At 44.8% G+C, this 21896-nt stretch overlaps 3 protein-coding genes across 3 annotated transcripts; 2 read left to right on the plus strand and 1 right to left on the minus strand.

The window, feature by feature from the left end:
• The first annotated feature begins 379 nt into the window (after nucleotides 1-379).
• Nucleotides 380-5127, plus strand: LOC311359434 (organic solute transporter subunit alpha). The gene is made up of 7 exons (XM_084479453.1): nucleotides 380-478; nucleotides 1207-1358; nucleotides 1540-1613; nucleotides 2025-2180; nucleotides 2904-3015; nucleotides 3361-3613; nucleotides 4584-5127. Exons 1-7 carry the CDS (start codon nucleotides 412-414, stop codon nucleotides 5057-5059), a joined length of 1290 nt encoding a protein of 429 aa, XP_084335579.1. The 5' UTR covers nucleotides 380-411; the 3' UTR covers nucleotides 5060-5127.
• A 1056-nt stretch (nucleotides 5128-6183) lies between these two features.
• Nucleotides 6184-10967, plus strand: LOC311359451 (histone-lysine N-methyltransferase SUV39H1-like). Its single transcript, XM_084479472.1, has 6 exons — nucleotides 6184-6223; nucleotides 6736-6881; nucleotides 7554-8225; nucleotides 8573-8719; nucleotides 9524-9653; nucleotides 10006-10967. Exons 1-6 carry the CDS (start codon nucleotides 6205-6207, stop codon nucleotides 10146-10148), a joined length of 1257 nt encoding a protein of 418 aa, XP_084335598.1. The 5' UTR covers nucleotides 6184-6204; the 3' UTR covers nucleotides 10149-10967.
• Nucleotides 10968-19803: 8836 nt separating this feature from the next.
• Nucleotides 19804-20967, minus strand: LOC311359435 (putative G-protein coupled receptor 173; the record flags this gene model as incomplete). Its single annotated transcript, XM_084479454.1, has 1 exon — nucleotides 19804-20967. The coding sequence occupies one exon, from the start codon at nucleotides 20965-20967 to the stop codon at nucleotides 19804-19806; it is 1164 nt and encodes a 387-aa protein (XP_084335580.1).
• Nucleotides 20968-21896: the final 929 nt, after the last annotated feature.

The raw sequence follows: 21896 nt of genomic DNA on the forward strand, positions 1-21896 counted from the left end.
TATTTTCTGGTGAAGAAAACGATCCAACCGTTCCAGTTTAGCTAGCTCCAGCCACTCAGCTCAGATGTTGGACTACAACCCTTAACGATCATTTTTCTTTAATTGCTTTGTCCATTAGGTTGGAAACCCAATTATCCCTCAGGATGGACTTTGACCCCCCCCTCCTCCTCTTATCTCCCCAGTCGGTCATCAGTCATTAACCACGGGGTGGGAGTGGTGCTGCTCCATAAAGCAGATGGACAGATCAACACGGAAGACCATAACATAACATAACCCCATTGTTATTCTCCTCGAGTCCTCGTTTAAAAATAGTGGTAACTGGCTAGTCCTTCAGCGAGGGGTAGGCAAGTGTGGACAGGGGAGTGTGGACTGGTGAGCTACAGGTGAGCTACAGGTGAGCTACAGGTGAGGATGGGCCGGCCGATCAACTGCAGCGGGGTCAGCCCGGAGGTTCCACTTTCTTCGGAGTTCTTCCGCGGTGAGTTGGGACTCCTTTCACACCTTTCACCTTTCCTGGGGCACTTTAATGTTAAACAAAGGGAAAGATATGCAACACGACTGCTGTAGGTACGGTTATATATCTAACTTGTATATGTTACCGTGCGTATATCTGTAGGTATCTGTGGTAGATGGGCAAGTATAGGCTGCCAATTATGCAGCTGGCATTCAATCTAGTATGAGAATGATTTCTATGTTTTGTTGTGACTGCAATACGTTTTTTTTTTTGCTTGACATGATAAAGTGTGTACTATGGTACACTAATTCTGTCATGGGGGACTGATTCTGTTATGGGTGAAACCAATGTGAGAAAAAAAACACCTTGTCTTATTCATTATGCTGTCAAACTCTAGTAATACTATACTACTGTGAATTCATAGTCATAGTAACATAACTGTGTTTGGAAGGTGCAATGTTGTCAAAGTTCTCACAACTTATTATTATTTTCTAAAACGTTTTTAGGTTTAAATGTCAATAAACAAATATTTCCAAAATACAGTTGACTCATTAAAGACTATACCATAGTCTTCTAAACTGTAATAAACCGTACACTGCTGTAGATAAAAATGTCAGTTTAAAATAAATAATTTTGGAATTGTTTATTTTCGAAAAAAAAATAGAGGCTAACCTGCTAGTCTAAAGACAAGGTTTTTAAGTGTCATCTTTCTCTCTCCAGAGTTTTTAAGTGTCATTTCTTCGGTCTCCCAGTGATCAGGAATGAGCTGTGGCTGTTCCTCATCCCTGCCGTCCTGGCAGCCATTTTGCTGGCCTTGTTTTTGGAGGAGGTGGGCTTCATCCTACGCCATGTCAAGTCGTCACGGCGACAGCAGCTCTACCTGTGGATACTCGGACTGTATCCCGTAAAGTCACTTTTCTTACCGTTCCTTTAAGTCGTCAACACATTGATATTATTTGTGCTTAGCCCTTGTATCGCCTTTTAGTATTAGCATTTTTTTTTATTTTACTATGCTGCTAGTATGTAGTTGCAGGTGTGAGAAGCTGTGTGGCCGTCCATTAACTGACCTGGTGTGTTTGTTTCAGGTGATCACACTGGCGTCCCTCATAGCCCTGTACATTCCCCGCTCATCCTCCTTCTGCATCTTCATCTCCTCCCTGTGAGTGTGATTCAACTCTCATGTGGTCAGATTATTTTAATCAAACACGTTGTCTAAAGGAGAATTATATCTGAATTGAAACTCTTTCTGTAGCCGTGTGTTATGTTAAATTTTGAGATCCTTATGGATCACAATGCAGACATTGGATGTCATTGTTAATCCCGAAATAAATAGTTTGTCACATTAATTCTGCTGAAGATACTGAAAATGTAAATATATTGCAAGCAAATAAAAAATAATAAACACAAATGTAAAAAAAGTTCACACACAAAATAATGTAGCCTACATAAAAGAAAACAGCCATAAAATATACATACCAGTAAGTGACTCCTGAAAATGATGTTGAAATACCAAATTATATGAAAATTGCCCATTGAATATGAAGATAACTTCTGGTTCCCTCCCTGGCAGGTACCACTCCATCACGCTGCTGAAGTTCATGGGTCTGATCACGGACTTCTTCGGGGGGAAGGCCCGTATGCTGGAGGTCCTGTCTGGGGAGAAGCTGTCCCCAGACCCCTTCCCCTGTTGCTGCTGCTGCTGCCTTCCCCTGCTGGCCATCACCAGGTACTGCACCACAGGGACACCTCACCTTCAACCCATGGCTGTAGCGCTGCAATGAAACCTACAATGGGGGGTTAATCGTAAATTAAAACAATCCTTGCTTTCAGCCCTACATCAAGTGATTAATAAAAAACGAATTGGCAGGATTGTAGCCTATGACATATATGACATATATATATATATATATATATATATATATATATATATATATATATATTCATTTTTATTCCTTGATGTCTTGATGTATAAGATTGAGCCCGTCCCTCACTGACTGTGTGACTGTGACTGTGCAACCGTGCGATTGTATAACTGTGTGACGCGAACAAGCCATGCTTGTTTGCGTCACACAGTTGCACAGCCAGTGAGTGGGAGGGTTTTTTGGGAGTGTCGATGGTACGATTCTTGTAAAAAAAACGGTACTCGCTGGCCAGCATTTTATTGATAACCTTATTGAACCTTATCGATCAGCATTGTGACTACAGATGTGTTCAGATTATTTTAAATGTAAAACAATACGACTTCAATATAGAGCTACAGCAAACGATTATGAATATCAGCGATTCATATATAAACTATTTCATTATTAATATATTGAGGTTGGATGGTTATGTTCATCGATTATCCAAATTATAATCAAATGATTTACTTTCAAGCGATCAATCGACCACCCGTAGGCCATACCGTGGCTGTTGGCTAGTTAAAAATTTCCCCTGATGCCTTGCTCAGGAGCAGCCTGAACTGGATGCTGGCGGCGGGGCTGCAGCTGTCGGTGGTGAGGAGCATCCTGTTCTTCGTCACGCTGGTCCTCTGGACCGATGAGCAGTACGACTACGCAGACGTGAGGAGACGTTCCAGCTTCAATATCTGTTTCAAATCCAGCTGGATTCAATTGGTCCAAACTGTTTATGAACTAACTTAAGATTCACCCCCTCCCCTCTTCCCTCCCGCTCCTCCTCCTTCTTCTACCTCCCCCTTCTCCTCTTCCTCCTCTCCCCTCCTGCTCCTCATCCTCCCTCTTCTCATTCTCCTCCTCTTCCTCCCCTCCCGCTCCTCCCTCTTCTCCTTGTCCTCTTCCTCCTCTCCCCTACTGCCCTTCCTCCTCCTCCTCCCTCTTCTTTCTCATCCTCCTGCTCCTCCTCTCCCCTTCTTCTCTCTCCCCCCCCCCCCCCCCCCCCATGCCCAGTTGGACTCCATCAACCCCAACATGATTGTCAACGCCATCATCGGCGTGTCCACCTTCCTCTCCTTCTACGGCCACCTGCTGTTCTACAACGCCACCAAGGGGGCGCTGCGGGGCCACGACATCAGGGCCAAGTTTGTGTGCATCATCGCCGTGCTGGTGCTGTGCGGCCTGCAGGGGGGCATCCTGGAGACCCTGGTGTCCCTGAAGGTGGTGCCCGGGACCCCGCCCTTCTCCGTGCAGACCCGCTCCCAGCGTGAGTCATCGTCATGTGACCGGCGTTGTTGGGAAAAACAGTCTGTCTAGTTACTTGACCAGATAAAATGAGACGGAGAGGTAATAAAGTCTGTCAGCACGAGGGCCTCGGATTTATTGAGTGAAGTAGCAAAGGTAATACTGATTCATAAAGCGTGAGAGATCGAATATTTCTAAGTCCCTAGCAGCGCTGAGGTCATCTGGAGCTTCGCCTCCGTGGAAGTTCTGCTTCAGAAGAGCATGAGGTGTTCCTGTGTGATGCAGTCTTATGCTGTATTTTCCCTCCCAACGTGGTGTGTGCGTTTCGAGGTGTGTGTGTTTCTGGATGTTTAGCTTGACCTTGAGCCTCCGGGCTCTGATGTCTTTATGAGTGTCTTCTGTGTTTCTCCTAACGAGCTATGAGGGCTTCTTGAGGGGTATCTTGACCCTGAGCTGTGGCCGAATGTTATCAGCAGACTGACTCCTGTTCTTGCGAATGTGTGGTGCATTGTATGAGTCCAACATCTCCCATAGTTGGGATATGCGGCCTCCGGCTCAGGCCTTGACCTGAAAAAATAGCTGACTATATTCGTAATGTACATGTCATGTGATGTGCTCGTTAGGCTATTTTGCCCATCAGCGGGACCAGGCGTGTGATTGGACGGCGTCGGCTATTTTATTCTAGACATTTGTGTTATTTTTTGTTTGGTGGTGTGTGAAGTGTGTGTGAGTGTGTGAAGGGTCATGTTGTTGACGTTGGAGGGAAGAGACTGCTTTCCTTCTACTCTCTTCTCTCTGATGTTTCAGCTCTGTTGAACTCTTGTCTTGCACTGACTGATACATCTGTGCAACTTTACTGGGTTCACCTTATAATACCTAAATTCTGTGCTAAAGGGTGTACTTTGCGTTTAACCTGAAACAGTCAATAGAATATTTAACATGTATGTATGTATATGTGTTTAACCCTTGGTGTTGCTGCTCTGTCTCCCCAGTGATCTACCACTATGCGGTGATCGTGGAGATGTTCTGCATCGGCCTCTACGCTCGCCACACCTTCCGCCGGGTGGAGCCCAGCATGGTGGAGGTGGGTGAGGTGGTGGAGGAGGAGGAGGAGGAGCCGCACGTCAGGGTCCTCGGGGCAAGGGACAAGGCGGTCCAGACGGACGGCCCCTCCGTCCCGGGGCCCGGCCGGTCGTGGTCCCGCGCGGAGGCGGTCTCGGGAGGAGGGGGGCTCAATAACCTGGGCTATCAAAGCGACAGTGAGGAGAACCTGTGCACGATCGAGCACGCGCCGCTCGATTGCTTCCCCTTCCCTCTGCCGCCATTGCTGCGCGGCTCGGGGCCCCCCGGCAAAAAAGAGGCCGGACCCCGCCGTCCATCAGGGGCCAACGTTCTGAATCTGACCAGCGTATCCGTCGCAGCACAGATTAACCACGATGCATCGAGCACCGATGTGACTGTTGTTTAGAAACACACCAATCTCATGTTTTTAGATCTGCAATTTGAGGTTTAGAACTCAATTGGCTGTTTAGAACTACACTTTGAAGTTAAGAACTACAATTTGACGTTTGGAACTACCATTTGAGGTTTAGAACTGTAATCTTCCTTTTCTAACTACATTATGATTACAATCGCTAATGGTTGCACAGCCTGCCTTCAACATCATGTGAATTTATGTGACTTCAACAAACCTTATGCCTGAGAAGAACGCAGAGTTCTCTTACTGTCGATGGCTACTGGTTTTGTCACTTCCATGAGGTAAACGTCTTGATGAGGATTCATTTGATCAAATGTATCTGCTCACTGTAAATGTTTGCTCTGTGCAAGCCAACACAGAATGCCTGACAGTCTAAGCAATTTTCTTCAGTGTTTAAACATCCCTGGTATATTTTTCAAGAGCTTGTATTTAGTAATTAGTAGCCTATTTAGTTATTAGTTATTTTTTACTACATTTATTTCAAATGTTTTTTATTTTTTAATGTTTTTTACAATAAAGAAATTAATAAATGAAAAGCAAAGGCTGTGTAGACATGTGCCCTATAATAGTCCACCCCCACCCCCAAAACCAAATAGTTATTTAATAAATACCCCTAACACTATGGTTCTCCTCAAACCAAAGCCATTAAAACAAATTAAGTTCATGGCTTTATTGAGCCTTGGGCGAGTTTTCCTCATCAGAGGATAGAGAAGTTAAGTGACGGCTGTATTGTAATAATTGCATGAGGCACTTTCCATTGTACTTCTCTTACTTTCTTGTAGGCTACTTATCTTTTCTCAAGTACTTGTCTTAAACAATTCAAAGTACTTATTCTTCATACTTATTGACTTTACTGGGACGCCGCACACAGTTAAGTTATAACGACGACGGAGGCTTGGGGGGCAGATTACCTTTATCTTTACCTGCAGAAGTGAAAACACGCGAGGGAACGCCTAGGTTCAATGGGACCAGTGGAGTTAAAGCTTCTGCTCAACAACCAGTGCGCAGCGTCTCTGCGCCAATGACGTGGCCAGACCTTCACGGGCTCAGCCAATCGGCGACGCGGAACGGGCGCTTCCTGCCAAGACGTTGTTCACCAATGCAAGAGCTCTTATTTTGGCGGCTGTGCGGAAAACATGGCGGAAAATTTGAAAGGTAATCGTTCGTACAAAAGACTTTCGATTTATTTCGACTCTTTTCTCAGTTTTCGCTCGTTTACGATACGTGTTGGTGTTTAACCTTCGTAAACGTGGGAGTTACGGGGGTCTTTGTTAAAGTAGCTAGGGGAGATTGCGCAACATTGACGCGAGTGGTAAACACGGGGACTCGTAAAACCGTGTTGCTTTTAACGCGCAGTTCATCTTGAAAGAAAGTGGATGTTTTCTATGACGTAACATTGTTACTTTTCTGCTTAACCGGCATTATTCCATATCCACTATCAACTATCTTGCATCAGTAGATACAAGGCAATACAATAAGTCATGATACTTGTACACGGTTACTTCTGGAATAATCCGCGCCAAGTTTAGAGAAGCGGTTTACTTGTACTTTTACGTCGCATTACCGTCCTTTGAATCGGTCTTTTTAATTTTACGATAATTCAGGTACAAGTTAAGTCCAAGGTAAGTCCTCGCAACGTTGAAAGCTAAACGAAGTATGTTTTGCAGAATGCCGCGTTCCCTGCAAGCTGTCCCGGGACGACCTGCAGGACCTGTGCCGCCGTCGGAGGATACACTGCAGAGACCTGCACGTCAGCAAGCACAACTTCAACGACTATGAGGTGGAATACCTGTGCGATGTCAAGCGGGACAAGGTAAGGCGATAGGAACAAAACATAGTTTGGGGATGTATAACGTAAGCCTACACCGGGGGTTTACGGATTGTTACTTTTCAACCATCTGGATTGGATTATTTGTGCAATGTATTTTTTGGTCTCTTATTTTACCGTTCCCAATGGTTTTGTCACTAGGGGTATGTTACACGGCCAGAGTCAGTTTTCATTGTACAATGGGGATCGTTCTACACTGTCCTTTCAAGGGGGGTCTTGCTGGTTATATCTCAAGAGATCCATCGGTTTATTATTGCATTATTACACCTTTGTTACGGTAAATGCTATTACTTGATGTGCATTATTAAACTGGCTTTTGGTTACATATCTCCCATTCCACTCAACTTGTGAGAGAAGTGACCCTGCAATAATCCTCACATGAAATGTGTGTCACAGCTATATTTCCTTCCATTTCCATATACTTATATATACTTCATATATTTTTCATTTCCATCCATGAAAAGTCGGTACATTGACATCCCTGGTCCGGGATTTGTACCCCACCACGGTCCAACCTTTCCAGTAATCTACAGTATAGCAAAATAAAAAAAAACAATTCTGAAGAGGATTGATGTTATATCTGTACTTGCTTGAAAACCGACCCCCATGAGCCCTGTGTGATGCCGCTCCCCCCCCCCCCCCCCCCCCCACCACCAGGAGGACGAGGAGATGTACCTGGTCAAGTGGAAGGGCTTTGCCGACGCCGAAAACACCTGGGAGCCGCGCAAGAACCTCAAGTGCGTCAAGCTGATGAAGGAGTTCCACCAGGACCTGGCGGCCGAGCTGCGGCGCCAGCACCGCCGCCACAAAAACCCGGTGCCCAAGCGGCTGGGCAAGGAGCTGACGTCCGTGCTCGTCGGGCGGGCCAAGCAGCGGCTGAGCCTGCGGCGCTGGGAGGCCCACCTCAACAAGACGCGCAGCGACCCGGGCCGCATCCTGGTGTTGAACGACGTGGACCTGGAGGGACCGCCGCGCGACTTCACCTACATCAACAACTACCGCGTGGGCCACGGCATCGAGCTCAACGAGATGGCGCTGGGCTGCGAGTGTAAGGACTGCGGGCGCGAGCCGCACAACGGCTGCTGCCCCGGCGCCTCGCTGCACCGCATGGCCTACAACAAGCTGGGGCAGGTGCGGCTGCGTGCCGGCCAGCCCATCTACGAATGCAACACGCGGTGCCACTGCGGAGCCGACTGCCCCAACCGTGTGGTGCAGCGGGGCATCCAGTTCGACCTGTGCATCTTCAAGACGCCCAACGGCCGCGGCTGGGGCGTGCGCACACTGCAGCGCATCAAAAAGAACACTTTCGTCATGGAGTACGTGGGAGAGGTATGCCGTCTCTCCACCCACCCCCCTTACTCTAACAGAAAAAAACTGATGGTTTAGTTCTGGTTGGTGTTTTCTTTTGGTTAAGGAAGGTTCATGCCTGAGGATCTCTGTGAGGTCTAAGCGTGTTCTGGCGAGAATGAGGGATGATGTCCTGCTAAATATGCATAATAATAACTACACATTTTATTTGTATTGCCCTTACAAGGCTGCACATAATCCCCAAGCGTTGGGTTATGACAATATAGTTTAGTGTGTGTGTGCGTGTGCGTGCGTGTGCATGTGTACCGACCAACTATCAATTGGAAACCTGTTCATTCCAAACCGTCTCCCTCCGCCGTGTGACGTAGATCATCACGACGGACGAGGCAGAGAAGCGGGGCCACCTGTACGACCGGCAGGGCTCCACGTACCTGTTCGACCTGGACTACGTAGAAGACGTATACACGGTGGACGCCGCCCACCAGGGAAACATCTCTCACTTTGTCAACCACAGTGTGAGTCTCCTGAGCGACCGACACACGGCCGGGGACACTCAGTGGGCTTTCTGATCCACTCCTTCTATTTTGATATTTAATAGAGAAAGATGTACGTTATTTAGATATTCGGTGCAGGATTCTTAAGGGCTGGTGAATTGCTATGGAGGCTGACTCCTCAGGCTATGCCAGAATAATAGGAATGTGGATTTTTGACCGATAAAGTTTCTACTTTTGTAAACTTTGGGACCATATGGAAAAACAATGCTACAACACGGTAAGATGTATTTTATAAATCCCAGAAGGGAAATTGGGGGAGAGGCAAGGGTCTCAAATGCACAAAATAATGACCTCGATTTTACTTCATATTCAATATCCTGAGTTAAACTGCAACTAGCTTTGCCGCTTTGTTGTTTCAACAAGTTGTTTCAACACAAAAAGCAATAACATTGCTGAGAATATCAGGATCGGGACACCATCAGTGTAAATTATATACATGCGTATGTATAGCACCTTTTAAATTAAAGTTTGTACAGTCTGGATTTAAAGGCATGTTAGGACAGGTAGCACATATTCTTCAGTGGTAATTGCCTAATCCCTCCATGTGAACTTGCCTTGAAGACAACATTCACAGCTTGCCTTCATCCCCTTCGGGTGTTGTGGCCGTGGGACTGAGGCGTGTCTCGCCTTGTCTCCAGCCAAACAAAAAGCATGTCCTCACTTTAATTAGTAACATTATCCGTCAAGAGGTAGAAGAGGTACCTTCAAGCTGAACGGTACGAGCGTGGGCGTTTTCTGAACGCTGTGCTATCCCGTCTCTTCCAGTGCAACCCCAACCTGCAGGTGTACAACGTGTTCATAGAGAACATCGACGAACGCCTGCCCAGGATAGCACTGTTCTCCACCCGGGCCATCCCCGCGGGGGAAGAGCTCACCTTCGACTACAAGATGCAAAGTAAGTCCCCCTCTTGTCACGATGACCGGCCAAAAAATCCCAGCTCTGTTTGATTTGACATGGCATCGTTTGAATTGAGCATCGGCTGGCAGTGTAGCGTAATATCCCGGGAACATATAAAATGTTCAAACAGAAAATAATGTGCAAATATGTATCCAGCTGCAAATAAAAAAAAAAAAAAAGTTTAAACTAGATTATATGTATGTTTGGGATCGTTTGACCCAGAAATTGCGATCAAAATTGGATTCATTGCACAGCCCTAGTTATGAAGCCTCTCTGAAGGGAGTCCTTTGACTGAATGGTACTTGGAGGAGAGCCCGGCGGTGTGTAACTGTGTTCCATGTCGTGGCAGTTGATCCAGTGGACACAGAGAGCACCCGCATGGACTCCAGCTTCAGCCTGGCCCCTCTCTCCAGCATCCCCTCCTCTCCCAAGAAGCGCGTCCGGGTGGAATGCCGCTGTGGTTCGGACTCTTGTCGGAAGTATTTGTTCTGACGCTCTGTGGCTTTGGGGGAAGATGGAGGACAATTTGAAAAGTATATATTTTTTCCATTGAACATTTTGAGAAAAATAATTCTGTACACATTTTTAGAATATTTTTGTATTGCCCTGTTCATTGAATACACGTGTAAAGCCATTTTAAGTCACAAATAAGTGCTGAATTCCGTTATATTCGCAGTTCTGAGCCAGAGGAGCGTCAAGTTTCTTTTGGGCTCATATTTACAATTTTATATTTCAACTGAATATTTTCTCCCCTCCGATTTGTCAGTTTCACTTCAGTGATATTGTCCCCTGTATGGATTTGAATATGAATTTTTGAGTGATCGCTATTTAGCATGCTTTCTTTTTTACTTTGCTGGTTCGTCTGGTTTCTCTCTTGCCAAATCATTTGGCCATCTGTAGCATTGTTTGATAAACATAAAGGTTCCTGCTTAAAATCCAAGCCTTATCCACGTTGTTTGTACTACGTGTTGATGACCATAATGAATTACGCCTGGATGATGGTGCCCGATAAAAATATACAGTGCAGACATCTTGGGTCTTGTATTCCCCTGTTCAAAGGTTAAATTGAGATGGAAATGTATCATCTTGGATGGTGCAAAAATACTGCACATGAAATCTCTTGACATAATTTATATTAAGAACATTAGTTCAATTTTAGTCTGGTAATTTCTGGCAATATTTCTTTTTTTATCAATGTAAAAAGTTAATCTAAAGACTTTTGGTATGCATTTTCATTTCACACGGATTGTGTTTATTTTGCCCTGTACAGTTCATTTTCTTTCTGCAACAGGTAGGTTATTTTACTTTCAGTCAAATTATATGTAAGCAATGTAGTTATTTTATGAATTCATTTGTGTCTCCTTTTTTTTTAAGCAAAAGGAAAAATGTAAATAAATTGCATCAAAGTAAATGTTGTCTTTACATTCATTTTTACCTACCGTTTCAGTGAAATTCCTTCAAAAAGACACTTGAACGAAATGGCAAAACCAAAGCTTATAGACAGCTTATATAGCAGGCTAACAGTAGCAGTAATATAAGTTAAAATAAAACAAAACATGGCTATATAACTTATTCCCAACTGGTTACAATTCTTTGTACAAATCAACTTTTACAGTGTCAATTAATAATTGTTGAATTTATCAATGGTCTGTTGTATAAATTGTAGCTAGAGTTATACCACAGCTTAGGATAAGAAGCACCTGATTGGCCACACCCTAGAAAGCCGGGAGCAGAAACGAAAGGCCCAAATCTGGGTCATTCAGACGTATCTCAGGGCTTATCAATTGCATCATTAGATGTATTAACAATGGTTTCTCTTGTATTTTGATAACTTATGTCATTAGATATGTACATTTAGGAATTATTCAATCACTTATCATTTTTGGAACTCAAAAATGATAAGTGACGCAGCTAAATCAATACATTTCTGCTCTGCAGTAAACAGAACAAATATCCTGGTATCCCGTTCTCACTTTATCCAATAAAGAGAGAGAACTCTTCAAAGGGGGCTGTCCGAAGAAGGAATGAATGGAGGGTGTACGTTTTTAGGGTACGATTCCTGTTCCATAGTCGAACCGGATCCAATCCGGATTCCGACCCCTTCACAGCACTGAGACCGCCCTTATTAAAGTTGTAAACGACATCCGTCTTAACACAGACTCTGGCAAAATCTCAATACTAATGCTACTAGACCTCAGTGCTGCATTTGACACTGTAGACCATACAATAATTTTGGACAGATTAGAAAACTTGGTGGGGCTTTCAGGCACAGCCTAAATTGGTTTAGGTCCTACCTACAAAATAGGGACTACTTTGTTTCCATTGGCGACTTTGTTTCAGAATCAACAAACGTGACATGTGGAGTCCCACAAGGTTCGATCTTAGGACCCTCTCTATTCAACATCTACATGCTCCCACTAGGGCAAATCATGCAAAATAACAATATTGACCATCACTGCTATGCTGATGACACGCAAATCTATGTATCGCTATCACCAAATGACAGCCCATAGATCTGTTGTGCTAGACAGTGCACTGAGCAAGTCAAAGACTGGATGTGCCGAAATTTCCTTCAACTAAATGAGGACAAAACCGAGATAATTGTATTTGGTGCTAAAACCAAAAGGCTTAAAGTTACCCAACACCTTCACTCTCTGTCCCTGAAAACCTCAATCAAAGCCAGAAATCTAGGGGTTATCATGGATTCAGATTTACATTTCGACAGTCATATCAAATCAGTTACAAAATCTGCATATTATCACCTTAAAAACGTAGCAAGACTTAGAGGGCTCATGTCTACCGACGACTTACAAAAACTTGTACATGCCTTTATCACTAGCAAGCTTGATTACTGCAATGGTCTCCTTACAGGTCTCCCAAAAAAACTCTAAGGCAACTACAGCTTGTTCAGAATGCTGCTGCTAGAGTTCTAACAAAGACTAAAAAATTTGAACATATTACACCAATTCTTAAATCGTTACATTGGCTCCCTGTATGTCAGAGAATTTTAAAATCATGTTGCTAACCTATAAATCCCTACATGGTTTAGGGCCAAAATATTTAACTGATATGCTTCCACTACATAAGCCTTCTAGGCCACTAAGATCCTCTGAGACCAATCTGTTAATTATCCCCAGAGTCAACACGAAACATGGGGAAGATTAGTTACTATGCAACAAATAGCTGGAATAAAATCCCTGAGGATTTAAGACTGAACAAGACTGAAGACTTTTATGTTTGCTTTAGCTTTCTGCTAAATCTTAAATCTACAATGCTTCTATTTTTTTTATTTTATTACTAACTTTGCCTTTATTTTCTCACTTTCTAACATGCATTTTTTTTTTTTACTTTGCCTTTCTAAAATGTTTTTTTTTTTAACTTTGCCTTTATTGTCTATCTATTTTTATTTTTTACTTATCTATTATTTTCTTTTACTGTGTGACAATGTTTATATGTGAAGCACTTGGAGTCTGCCTTGTGTATGAAAAGTGCTATATAAATAAAGTTGCCTTGCCTTGCCTTGGTCCATGTCCATGTCAGAAGGCTGTGGCTCTGGTCCAGGGTGGGGGGAGTGGTCTCGATCTCTCTCTGAGTTCCCTTGACTTCTGTCATCAACGACATGCAGGAAGAGCAGATGTCTGTCGTTGCTGTATGTCCTGCAGTTGGTCTTCAGGTCACACTGCAGCTCTTTGTGTGCGGCCGCAGCGCCAGCACCGGTCGTTGTCCCTCAGCCAGCCGTGCTTTTGGGCTGCAGTCAGTTGTTGGAAGTTGTCACAGCCGTTCAGCGAGGGCTTCCCTTGGTCACAGTATGGGCAGTACTTCTTCCCTTCCTCAGGCCCCTCCAGAAGGGAGGGGCTCTGGTCGTTCTGCATGCTCCAGCCTCAAGGCTTAGTTATGGTTCCACATTGTCGCAACGCAAGGGGGTTTACGGACCTATTACGTTCTTGCGGACCTTCCTTGTGTCCACCGCAAGGGCCTGATGTGCGCCTACTAGAAAGTGTAACCTTGAGTCGAGGCGACGCAGCAGCAAGGGCTGTGTTTGGTCCTCTATCTAAACCCGCTGCAGAACCAAAACAGGTTCACGACTGCGTTGAAGCGACTACATGGTCATTGCGTTGCGTCAACGTCCAACCATAACCCTTTAGCAGAATGGTAGCCTGTCTGTATGCCGGCCTAGCCTCTCTCCGTGGGTCCCTGTTGTCTGTGTGTCCGCCGGGGTACTGTGAAAGGAACGTAGGGCTGCCACTCTGGCTGTCCACCAGGTCCTCGGCGTTCTGCTCACTGCACCGCTCATCCATCATTGATACTGCTTGAGTCGACAGTGGTTCTGCAGTGGCAACACTGCTGCACTCTGCGACACTTGGAGCTGCCGAACCATCTCCAGCAGCTTCTGGGTCTGCTCTGGGAGAAGCTTGGTGTGCCCTTGTGCCTGAACTAATCCAGCCTGGTGGAGCTCGATCCTAATAAGTGCAGCTCCGGGTCCTCCGATAGGCTGATGCTGCCTCTCTGCGCCGTCTTCCTCTGGTGGTGAAACCTTCTGACCATGACGGGAAGGTGACTGCCTGGCATGACAAGGCTGGTCGTCTAGTAGGTGGTCGCAGGTGTTTGACGGCTGAATCCACCCAGGTCATGATTATTAAGGTGTGCAGGCGAATTGTTGCTGTCCTCCTCGGCTCAGCTTCTCCAGTACAACAGACTCAGTGTGCGGCTCAGAGAAACTCAGCTAGGGTGGAATGGATAGGCGGTCGAAGCAGCGTGCTGAGTAAGATGAGCTCTTTAGTTCGACCAAAGGTGGATTCATAGATGAGGGAATGGATGGAAAGAAGTTCTGTAAACACAGACAGTACGAATCAGTAATGTGAACTCATCAACATTGCTTCCACATCTAATAACTGGAGTAGTCTATAATATCTATTACCATGACCAGTGGATTTATATTACTAGTCTTAAGCGTACTGTAATTAGTAGTCTATACGCATATACATAACTCTGCAATCATACCATAATATTATAATTAAATACACAAGCTACAAGTTATGCAACCAAACAATTACATAGGGGTAATCACAAGAGACGGCAACAGACTTAGGCCCCGCGGAACCAGCACTGGGTTTGCAAAAAAACAGTTCACAGATAGCAGAGTTTTATTACCCAAACTCTTGTCTACCTATGGATACCAACCTCATGCTTGCAATGATTAAGGATTACCCTAAAAAGGGCTTGGGGCTTAACATGTTTAACACATCACCCGTGCTTTATATAAATACATATATGCTGTTTATGTACATTACTTTGCACAATGAACCCTTATATCTCAGACTGAACAACACCACTATTAAACCCATTGCCGAACGGGGACAGCCTGCCTAGACCCTAGGAGTGTGCAAAATGAGAGATCTTGTAGGATGCTTGTGAGTAGGGACAGTATTGTGACGGGGACACTATAAATTATATTTGCAAAATAGAGACATTTGTTTGGCTTTATGCGCTATCATCTGTTTCTTGTGGTGGGGCACCTGGGGTCACTATTGAGAGAAGCTTCCATCACTGTAAAGTTGATTACAAAATAACAGATGGGAGAAAATCCTCGCTGTGTTTTGCTCTCACCTGCACCCCAGGTAACCTCATTAAGGAGAGCTGCTGAACCACTCCCACACTGTTCTCATTCGGCGCCAACCTGTGCATTGGCAGTGGCAGCACATGTTCTGTTACAAGGGGACCGTGGCCAAAACGAGGGGCACACTGAGCCAACTCTGTGTTGATTTGTAGGCGAGGCATGGTGCTAAGAGTTTATCAAAGAAAATATAGAAATGATTAAGCCCAGCGATCGACCTTGACAACACGCTCCCAACTGAGGAGGTGGGATGCCTTCCAGGTGATTGGCCCGGTGCCATACAAAGCATTCTGAAAGCAATGTGGTCTGTCAACCTCCAAGCTCTGCCAAAGCACAAACCCAGAGGTCCATCACATGCAAAAAGACACCTCTTTAAAACATTCTTCATCTAAGCAAAGTTTTAAGAGACATGTTAACAATGCTTGTTTCGCTTTATTTGTTTTGGTCTCCTCCAACTAGCCTAAAGAAAAGCTGAGGTCTGGCTCGAGGTCTGCAAAAACCGACCACCGGCAGACCACTGGATATTTCTTTGCTGCATGAAGTGTGTGATTTGTAGTCGCTGTAATGATTTCTTCAGAAGCTGCCACTCATTTTGAAGAACATGCTGTTCTATGTTTTATGCCCAGACGAAAGCTTCTGAGCGTATTCTTCTGAGCCTGTTCGTCTCTCCTGTAAGAAACAATTGACATGATTGGAGTTTCTCGTTTGGAGGGCCCTTGGCTATCAGGGGCCCAAGTGGTTGCTCTCTTGTCAAATGGGTGGGATCGTTCACATGGGGATTTAAACACAACAAGAGGAACAGACTTGATCATTATTATTTGGGGCTATTACATAAATGTATTGCAAGACATACATCCTTTGCAGTAAGTGAATTGTAGATTGTTAGAGTCAAGACCCTTTCTGTTCTTCCATTTCCAAGTCCTCCAAATCATGTGTTTTTATAAAATTCCAAATTCACTAAAGAAAGACCAACCAAGTAAATGTAAAAATAAATTGCCAGGTGTCTGTGTCTGCCAGGTGTCTCTCAGTTTAAAGGAATTTAATTTTAAATTATTTTTTTTCAACCTTGGGACTTTAATAACCATAGATTTATATTTCGATCTTTCTGTTTATTTCATGTTTACTTTATCTTCTCCTAAATGATTCTATCTTCAGGCACAGAATCAGTGTTCGTTTACAGTTGAGCAGAAAATTCCAAGCAGGTTTTGGACCAAACTTTAATAGTTTTAACACATTCAATGCTCTGTCAGTTCACTGGATTAGGATGAGGAAGCATTTGCAGGAGGAGTATCGTCAGAACCTAAACTCAATCCTTCCCTCGACCCCTGCTTCCCGTTGACTTAGCCATCTCCTCAGCATCCATACATTCATACTTACATATAGAAATACATACACCCACACACACACGCACACACACACATACACACACACACACAGTAAAAATACAACGATTCCCCAACCTCAATCAATCAATTGCATTTTAAAGTCTGTTTTTTTGCCGCCGATACAATACACACAAAATAGCACAGAGGTCACAGCAAGTTTTTATAAAAGGTAGTCTGCCTGAAGCAACTCAAAACGTACTGCCAGGCTTGTCTGCATATGAAAAAAAACAAGAATTGACCCCAAAAAGCAGTTTTTTTTTTCAGGCTTGGTTTTCATCCATTCAAGTCCTTCTGCCGTGTCCTTCAAAAAATTGATCCGAAGGGCGGAAAGCAAGCAAAAAAGTCAACCAAAAACATTCCACGGTCACAGAAGGAGGATTTAGTCTCAATTCCATGTGTCCAGCCTTAAGAGAATATGTCCACCCAGTCCTTCATAGCAAAGAGGACTCTCTCGCTGTACAGCGGAGATATATCTTTACCCACTGACCGCAATTCATAGAGTCTCTGACAGGAGTTTGGTGACCTTGGAACTCCAGCAGTTATTCATCTTTCTTCAAAAGGTTGTAGACACAGTGGTGCTTTTTTTACAGTTATTTTTACCGAACAAATCCTCCATTTTGTAATTTGGCAGAGAGGCTTATTTCCTGTATTGATTCTCTTTTCTTTTTTTTTTTTTTTACTAATCCCAAATAACCACCTATTGAGTGGTATTTGACGATGTCACATCTGTAGAGTGAAGAGGCCCCCGCCGCCCAACCACCGGGATTCTTTTTGCACGTTTTCAGACATTCAAACCAAAACATTACAATCTCTCCGTCTTGTCCTATCTTTTGCCCTCAAGACTAAGTAGTTGTTTTTGGGAACAAGACCAAAAAATAGTTAATTATTCACCATGTAGTGTACACTAAATTAAATATTCTGGTGGTTTAGATGTTGCCGGAAGGTTGTGGGTTCAACCCCTGCCCCCTTGCCTCCCTCCCTCCCTCCTATCTGCTCACTACGACCTACTGTATATCTCTGAAACCGCTGTAGTCTTCATTTGCTTTGGCTAAAAGCAACTCCTAAAGAAGCTTTTAAGTCCTACTATACTTAAAGGTGCAGTGTATAGAATTTGGTGGCATTCAGCGCAACAGACTTTGTGTATAATTCAATGAAAATATGAACTATTGTTGTGTTTTCGCTTTATATCTACATTTGGAGCGGGTCCTCTTCCATGGAGCCCACCATGTTTCTCCAGTAGCCCAGAACAGTCAAACAGGTCTAGAGGGATACGTTTTAATTTAACAATTATAATCGCTATCTTACTTGTGAGCTATGACCTATAGCTTTCCAGACGAAACAATTCGATATGATTTACAAATCCATCACAGAACTTCATTACTTCACACTCGGCTACCTGATGCTGTCGTCGACGATGACATCATTTTGGAAGTACCTACTGGCCCCTTACACCGTAGCCACCGTAGCTTCTCCTATGTCGTTGGAAAGGTTTCAGTTGGTTGCAACATCACCGGCTAGATGCCACTTTATCCTAGACACTGCACCTTTAAGTAGTAAAAGAAACCCAACCAAAAACGTCAGACCTTAATGTTATATTACCTTTACGACAGACCAATCAATGGACCAATCATATCTCAAGTAGCAGTTGGGCTTACAGTCTAGGAAATTTAAAACATTGGGTCATTTTGTTTGTTTTCAATGACAGCTGCTCACTGCTAACTGATGTGAACTGGTGAGTGAGGATCTCCTCCAGTTAGCTTAGCAGTTAGCTTCTCACTCACCTAAGTCATTTATAAAATGGAACCGCAATGGTTCCCTGAACGACACATCTTTTATTAACCAATTTAGTCACTAATCAATTTCTCTTCAACACTGCACTGCAGTCATGCATTACCGGCACTTTGCAGAGGCACCTTTTTAATGGCGTTTAAATTTGGAGCCCTGCAGTGCGTTCAGTAGACCAACTGTCATACCTTTAATATAAAATGACTGAATGAAAAATATCTGCTACAGAAGATGTAGCATTTGTATGTTTATATAGGACATGAATAATCCAATCAAACAATGGAAGCTAATACTTAATAAGTCTCTAAATGGATGATTATGTCTCATCGTCATCAAACACAGCCCCACATGGCTTAAAGGCGCTAATCCGACAATTTTGAGCAACAGTTTCCTGTAAATGGGAATAAAGTTAATAATTAAATAATTACTTTTTAATATTAGTATTACAATTACTGTCGTTATTATATCCATTTTTATTACTCTTTTTAATATTAGGCCAGACTCTTTGTGTTGTGGTTTTAAAACTCTAGAGTAATGAATAAAATAGTAATTATGATAAAAAGATCAGATTCTTTTGAATCTTAACTAAGATTATCAATCTAAGAAACTGTTTTCTTTATCTTAAAAGTGGAGGATGAGTATTTGCCTTTGTGGTGGCTTACTCTTTAAGCTGTGGTCCATACGACCTGAACTTGAATAAATAAGGGAAATACAGGACATAAATATACACATAATTATTATAATAAATTTGGTATGTTCCCTTGCCGGCTGTCTCTTCATACTTATTAATACATCATATTTTATTTTTTTGGATACCTTTCTTTATTCTCCAGATAGTTAATATGCTCCAATAAACAGTAAAATGGTGAAATCAAAAGTTTTTACCAAAATATACCTTGGAGACTTGGTGAAATACTGCATCAACGTAAACATGCAGTATGTTTATATTAGTTGGAGATTCATTAATTGCTTTGATTTATGTCTCTAGTTTTTTGGCTTTTAATTATTGTTTGAACATAAAGTATTGGATACCATTTTACCATTGGTCTATTGTACAATTGGTTTAACTTTGGAATGCAAGAATACTACTTCATACCTCAGACACATTCTTCCGTTTAACCGTGTAAAACCCAACTGTGGACAAAATGGTGGAAACTCCCTGACCATCGCCGTCGGTGACATACGCCACCACTTCTCAAGATGCTTGTACCGAACCAACCAAAGCCAAGACAATCCCCCCATCCTCTATCCCCCTGCAATAATCGTTCTCCAGAACCCACCCTCTCATCCCCCTCATCCTCCCCATCACCACCATCCCCTTCTACTCCCCCCCCCCCCCCCCCACCCGCTCCCCTACGCCTGCTCACATGACACAGTAAGGCTCCCGTGGCGGGTGAGGTTTAGTCCTGCAGCACGCCGGCAGGCTGGACAGGAACCCCTTCTTCAGGTCCTTGTTGAGGAAGAAGCACACGATGGGGTTGACCCCGGCCTGGGCGAAGCTCATCCACACGGTGGTGGAGAGGTACCGGTGCGGCAGCGTGCACGCCTTGACGAACACGCGCCAGTAGCACGCCACGATGTACGGCGACCACAGCACCAGGAAGAGCAGCGTGATCACGTAGAACATCCGGCCCAGCTGCTTCTCCGCCTTGAACTCCTCCATGCCCAGCAGGCGCCGGTTCTGGTTGTGCAAGTTCTGCCGGATCCCCAGCAGGGTGGGCGGCATGGGGCCCCGGCCGAAGCCGGCGATCCAGTTGGCCGCCGCCTGGCCCGTGGCCCCCGGGCCATGGAAGGTCCAGTTCTGGCTGATGGCCGGCACCATCTGCACGGGCTTCATCTTGCGGTGCTTGTACTCAAAGAGCAGCAGCTTCATGTAGACCACGTGCGTGGCCAGGATGAGCACGGCCAGCATCAGCATGAAGCCCAGCGTGTCGTTGGCCTTGAAGTAGCGGTGCTCGAAGATGCACTGGTCCTCCTCGCGGATGAACTTGTAGGTGCCCACGTCGAAGACGGGCGGGAACGCCATGGCCACGGAGAGCGTCCACACCATGCACACCACGGCCACGCACGTCCAGAAGGTCATCCGCTTGGAGTAGAAGCGGTGGTGGGCGATGGCCATGTAGCGCGTCACGCTGATGCAGAAGAGCATGAAGGCGGCGTGGAAGCAGAAGAGCACGGCCATGAAGGCCACCACCTTGCAGCTCAGCACGCTGTAGGTCCACGCCGAGCCGTTCTTGATGGACACCAGGACGAAGGGGAAACACACGGCCGAGCGGATGGTGTCGGCCAGGCACAGGTCCAGCAGGAAGTAGTAGGGCGCCTTGTGGAGGGTGCGGTCCCGCAGCACCAGCAGGGACACCACCAGGTTCCCCACCAGGCTGACGCAGATGATCAGCCCCAGCAGCACCAGCTTCAGGTAGGTGGAGACGGCGGAGGCCGGCCCCCCCGGCCCCACGCCACCCGCGGTCGCCACCACCACGCCCACCGGGCCGCCGGCGCCCTCGCTGCTCTCGTTGCCGTTGGCCATGTCGGGCGGCCCGCCTCCCACGCCAAACGCCTTGCCCGCGAAGGCCCCGCTCCCGCTCCTCCTCTTCCTCCTCCTCCTCCTCCTCCTCCTCCTCCTCCTCCTCCGGCGGCTTCACCTTCCGTCGTCCACGTGTTTGCTTCCTGGTTTGGGTTCACGCGGAACGGAATCGCTGCGGCGAGCATGGCCCCATTTCAAACACGATCTCCTTATACGGGTGCACTTCCTGCTGTTAATGAATTACAACAATTACCTGGAGAAGGGAGAGACAGGATGGAGTTAGGAGGTTGAATATGTATGATTGAAGTGTTGGCAGACTCATTCATGCTTTTGAAAATAATTGTTATCCAACAAACGTTCTATTCAATTATTTTATCCATTCTGTACAGTGCAATAAAGGAAAAGTCTTACTACCTGGGGATATTTCTAAAAGGCTGGGGGAGGGGGCTGATACGTTTACATTTGCTACTGCAAAGGTACACCATTAATGCCAATGGGGTCCCCCTCCAGTGAGATAAAAGCCTCAACTACAGTTCCTGTAATGACTTTACATACATTGTATGTGTGTTTGTCTGAGAGATAGAAATCAGTGTCTATCTGTATTGAAAGACCACCAAATAGGTTTTGGTCAATCCAAAAGGGTTTAGAACCACTTGTATGTGTCTCAAATTATTTCTAAATGTGGTGTCTATTACTTGTTCTAATGGTCTATACATTTTGACAGGTTACCTTCTCACATATTTAACAATTTATTATTCAGGTTAACATATGGAATGCCATCATTATATTTTATAAATACATATTTAAAACACACATGTTGAATTATCTTCCAAACTCTTCTAGATGCTTAGATGCTTTACATTTGCTCATTTGCTGCTCGGCACTAGTAGGCTAACGGATCCAAATCCCTTATCAGTTCTATCCGTTATAAG

Source organism: Micromesistius poutassou (genome assembly GCF_964030765.1).
Source record: "Micromesistius poutassou genome assembly, chromosome: 15".
Classification (NCBI taxonomy): Eukaryota; Metazoa; Chordata; class Actinopteri; order Gadiformes; family Gadidae; genus Micromesistius; species Micromesistius poutassou.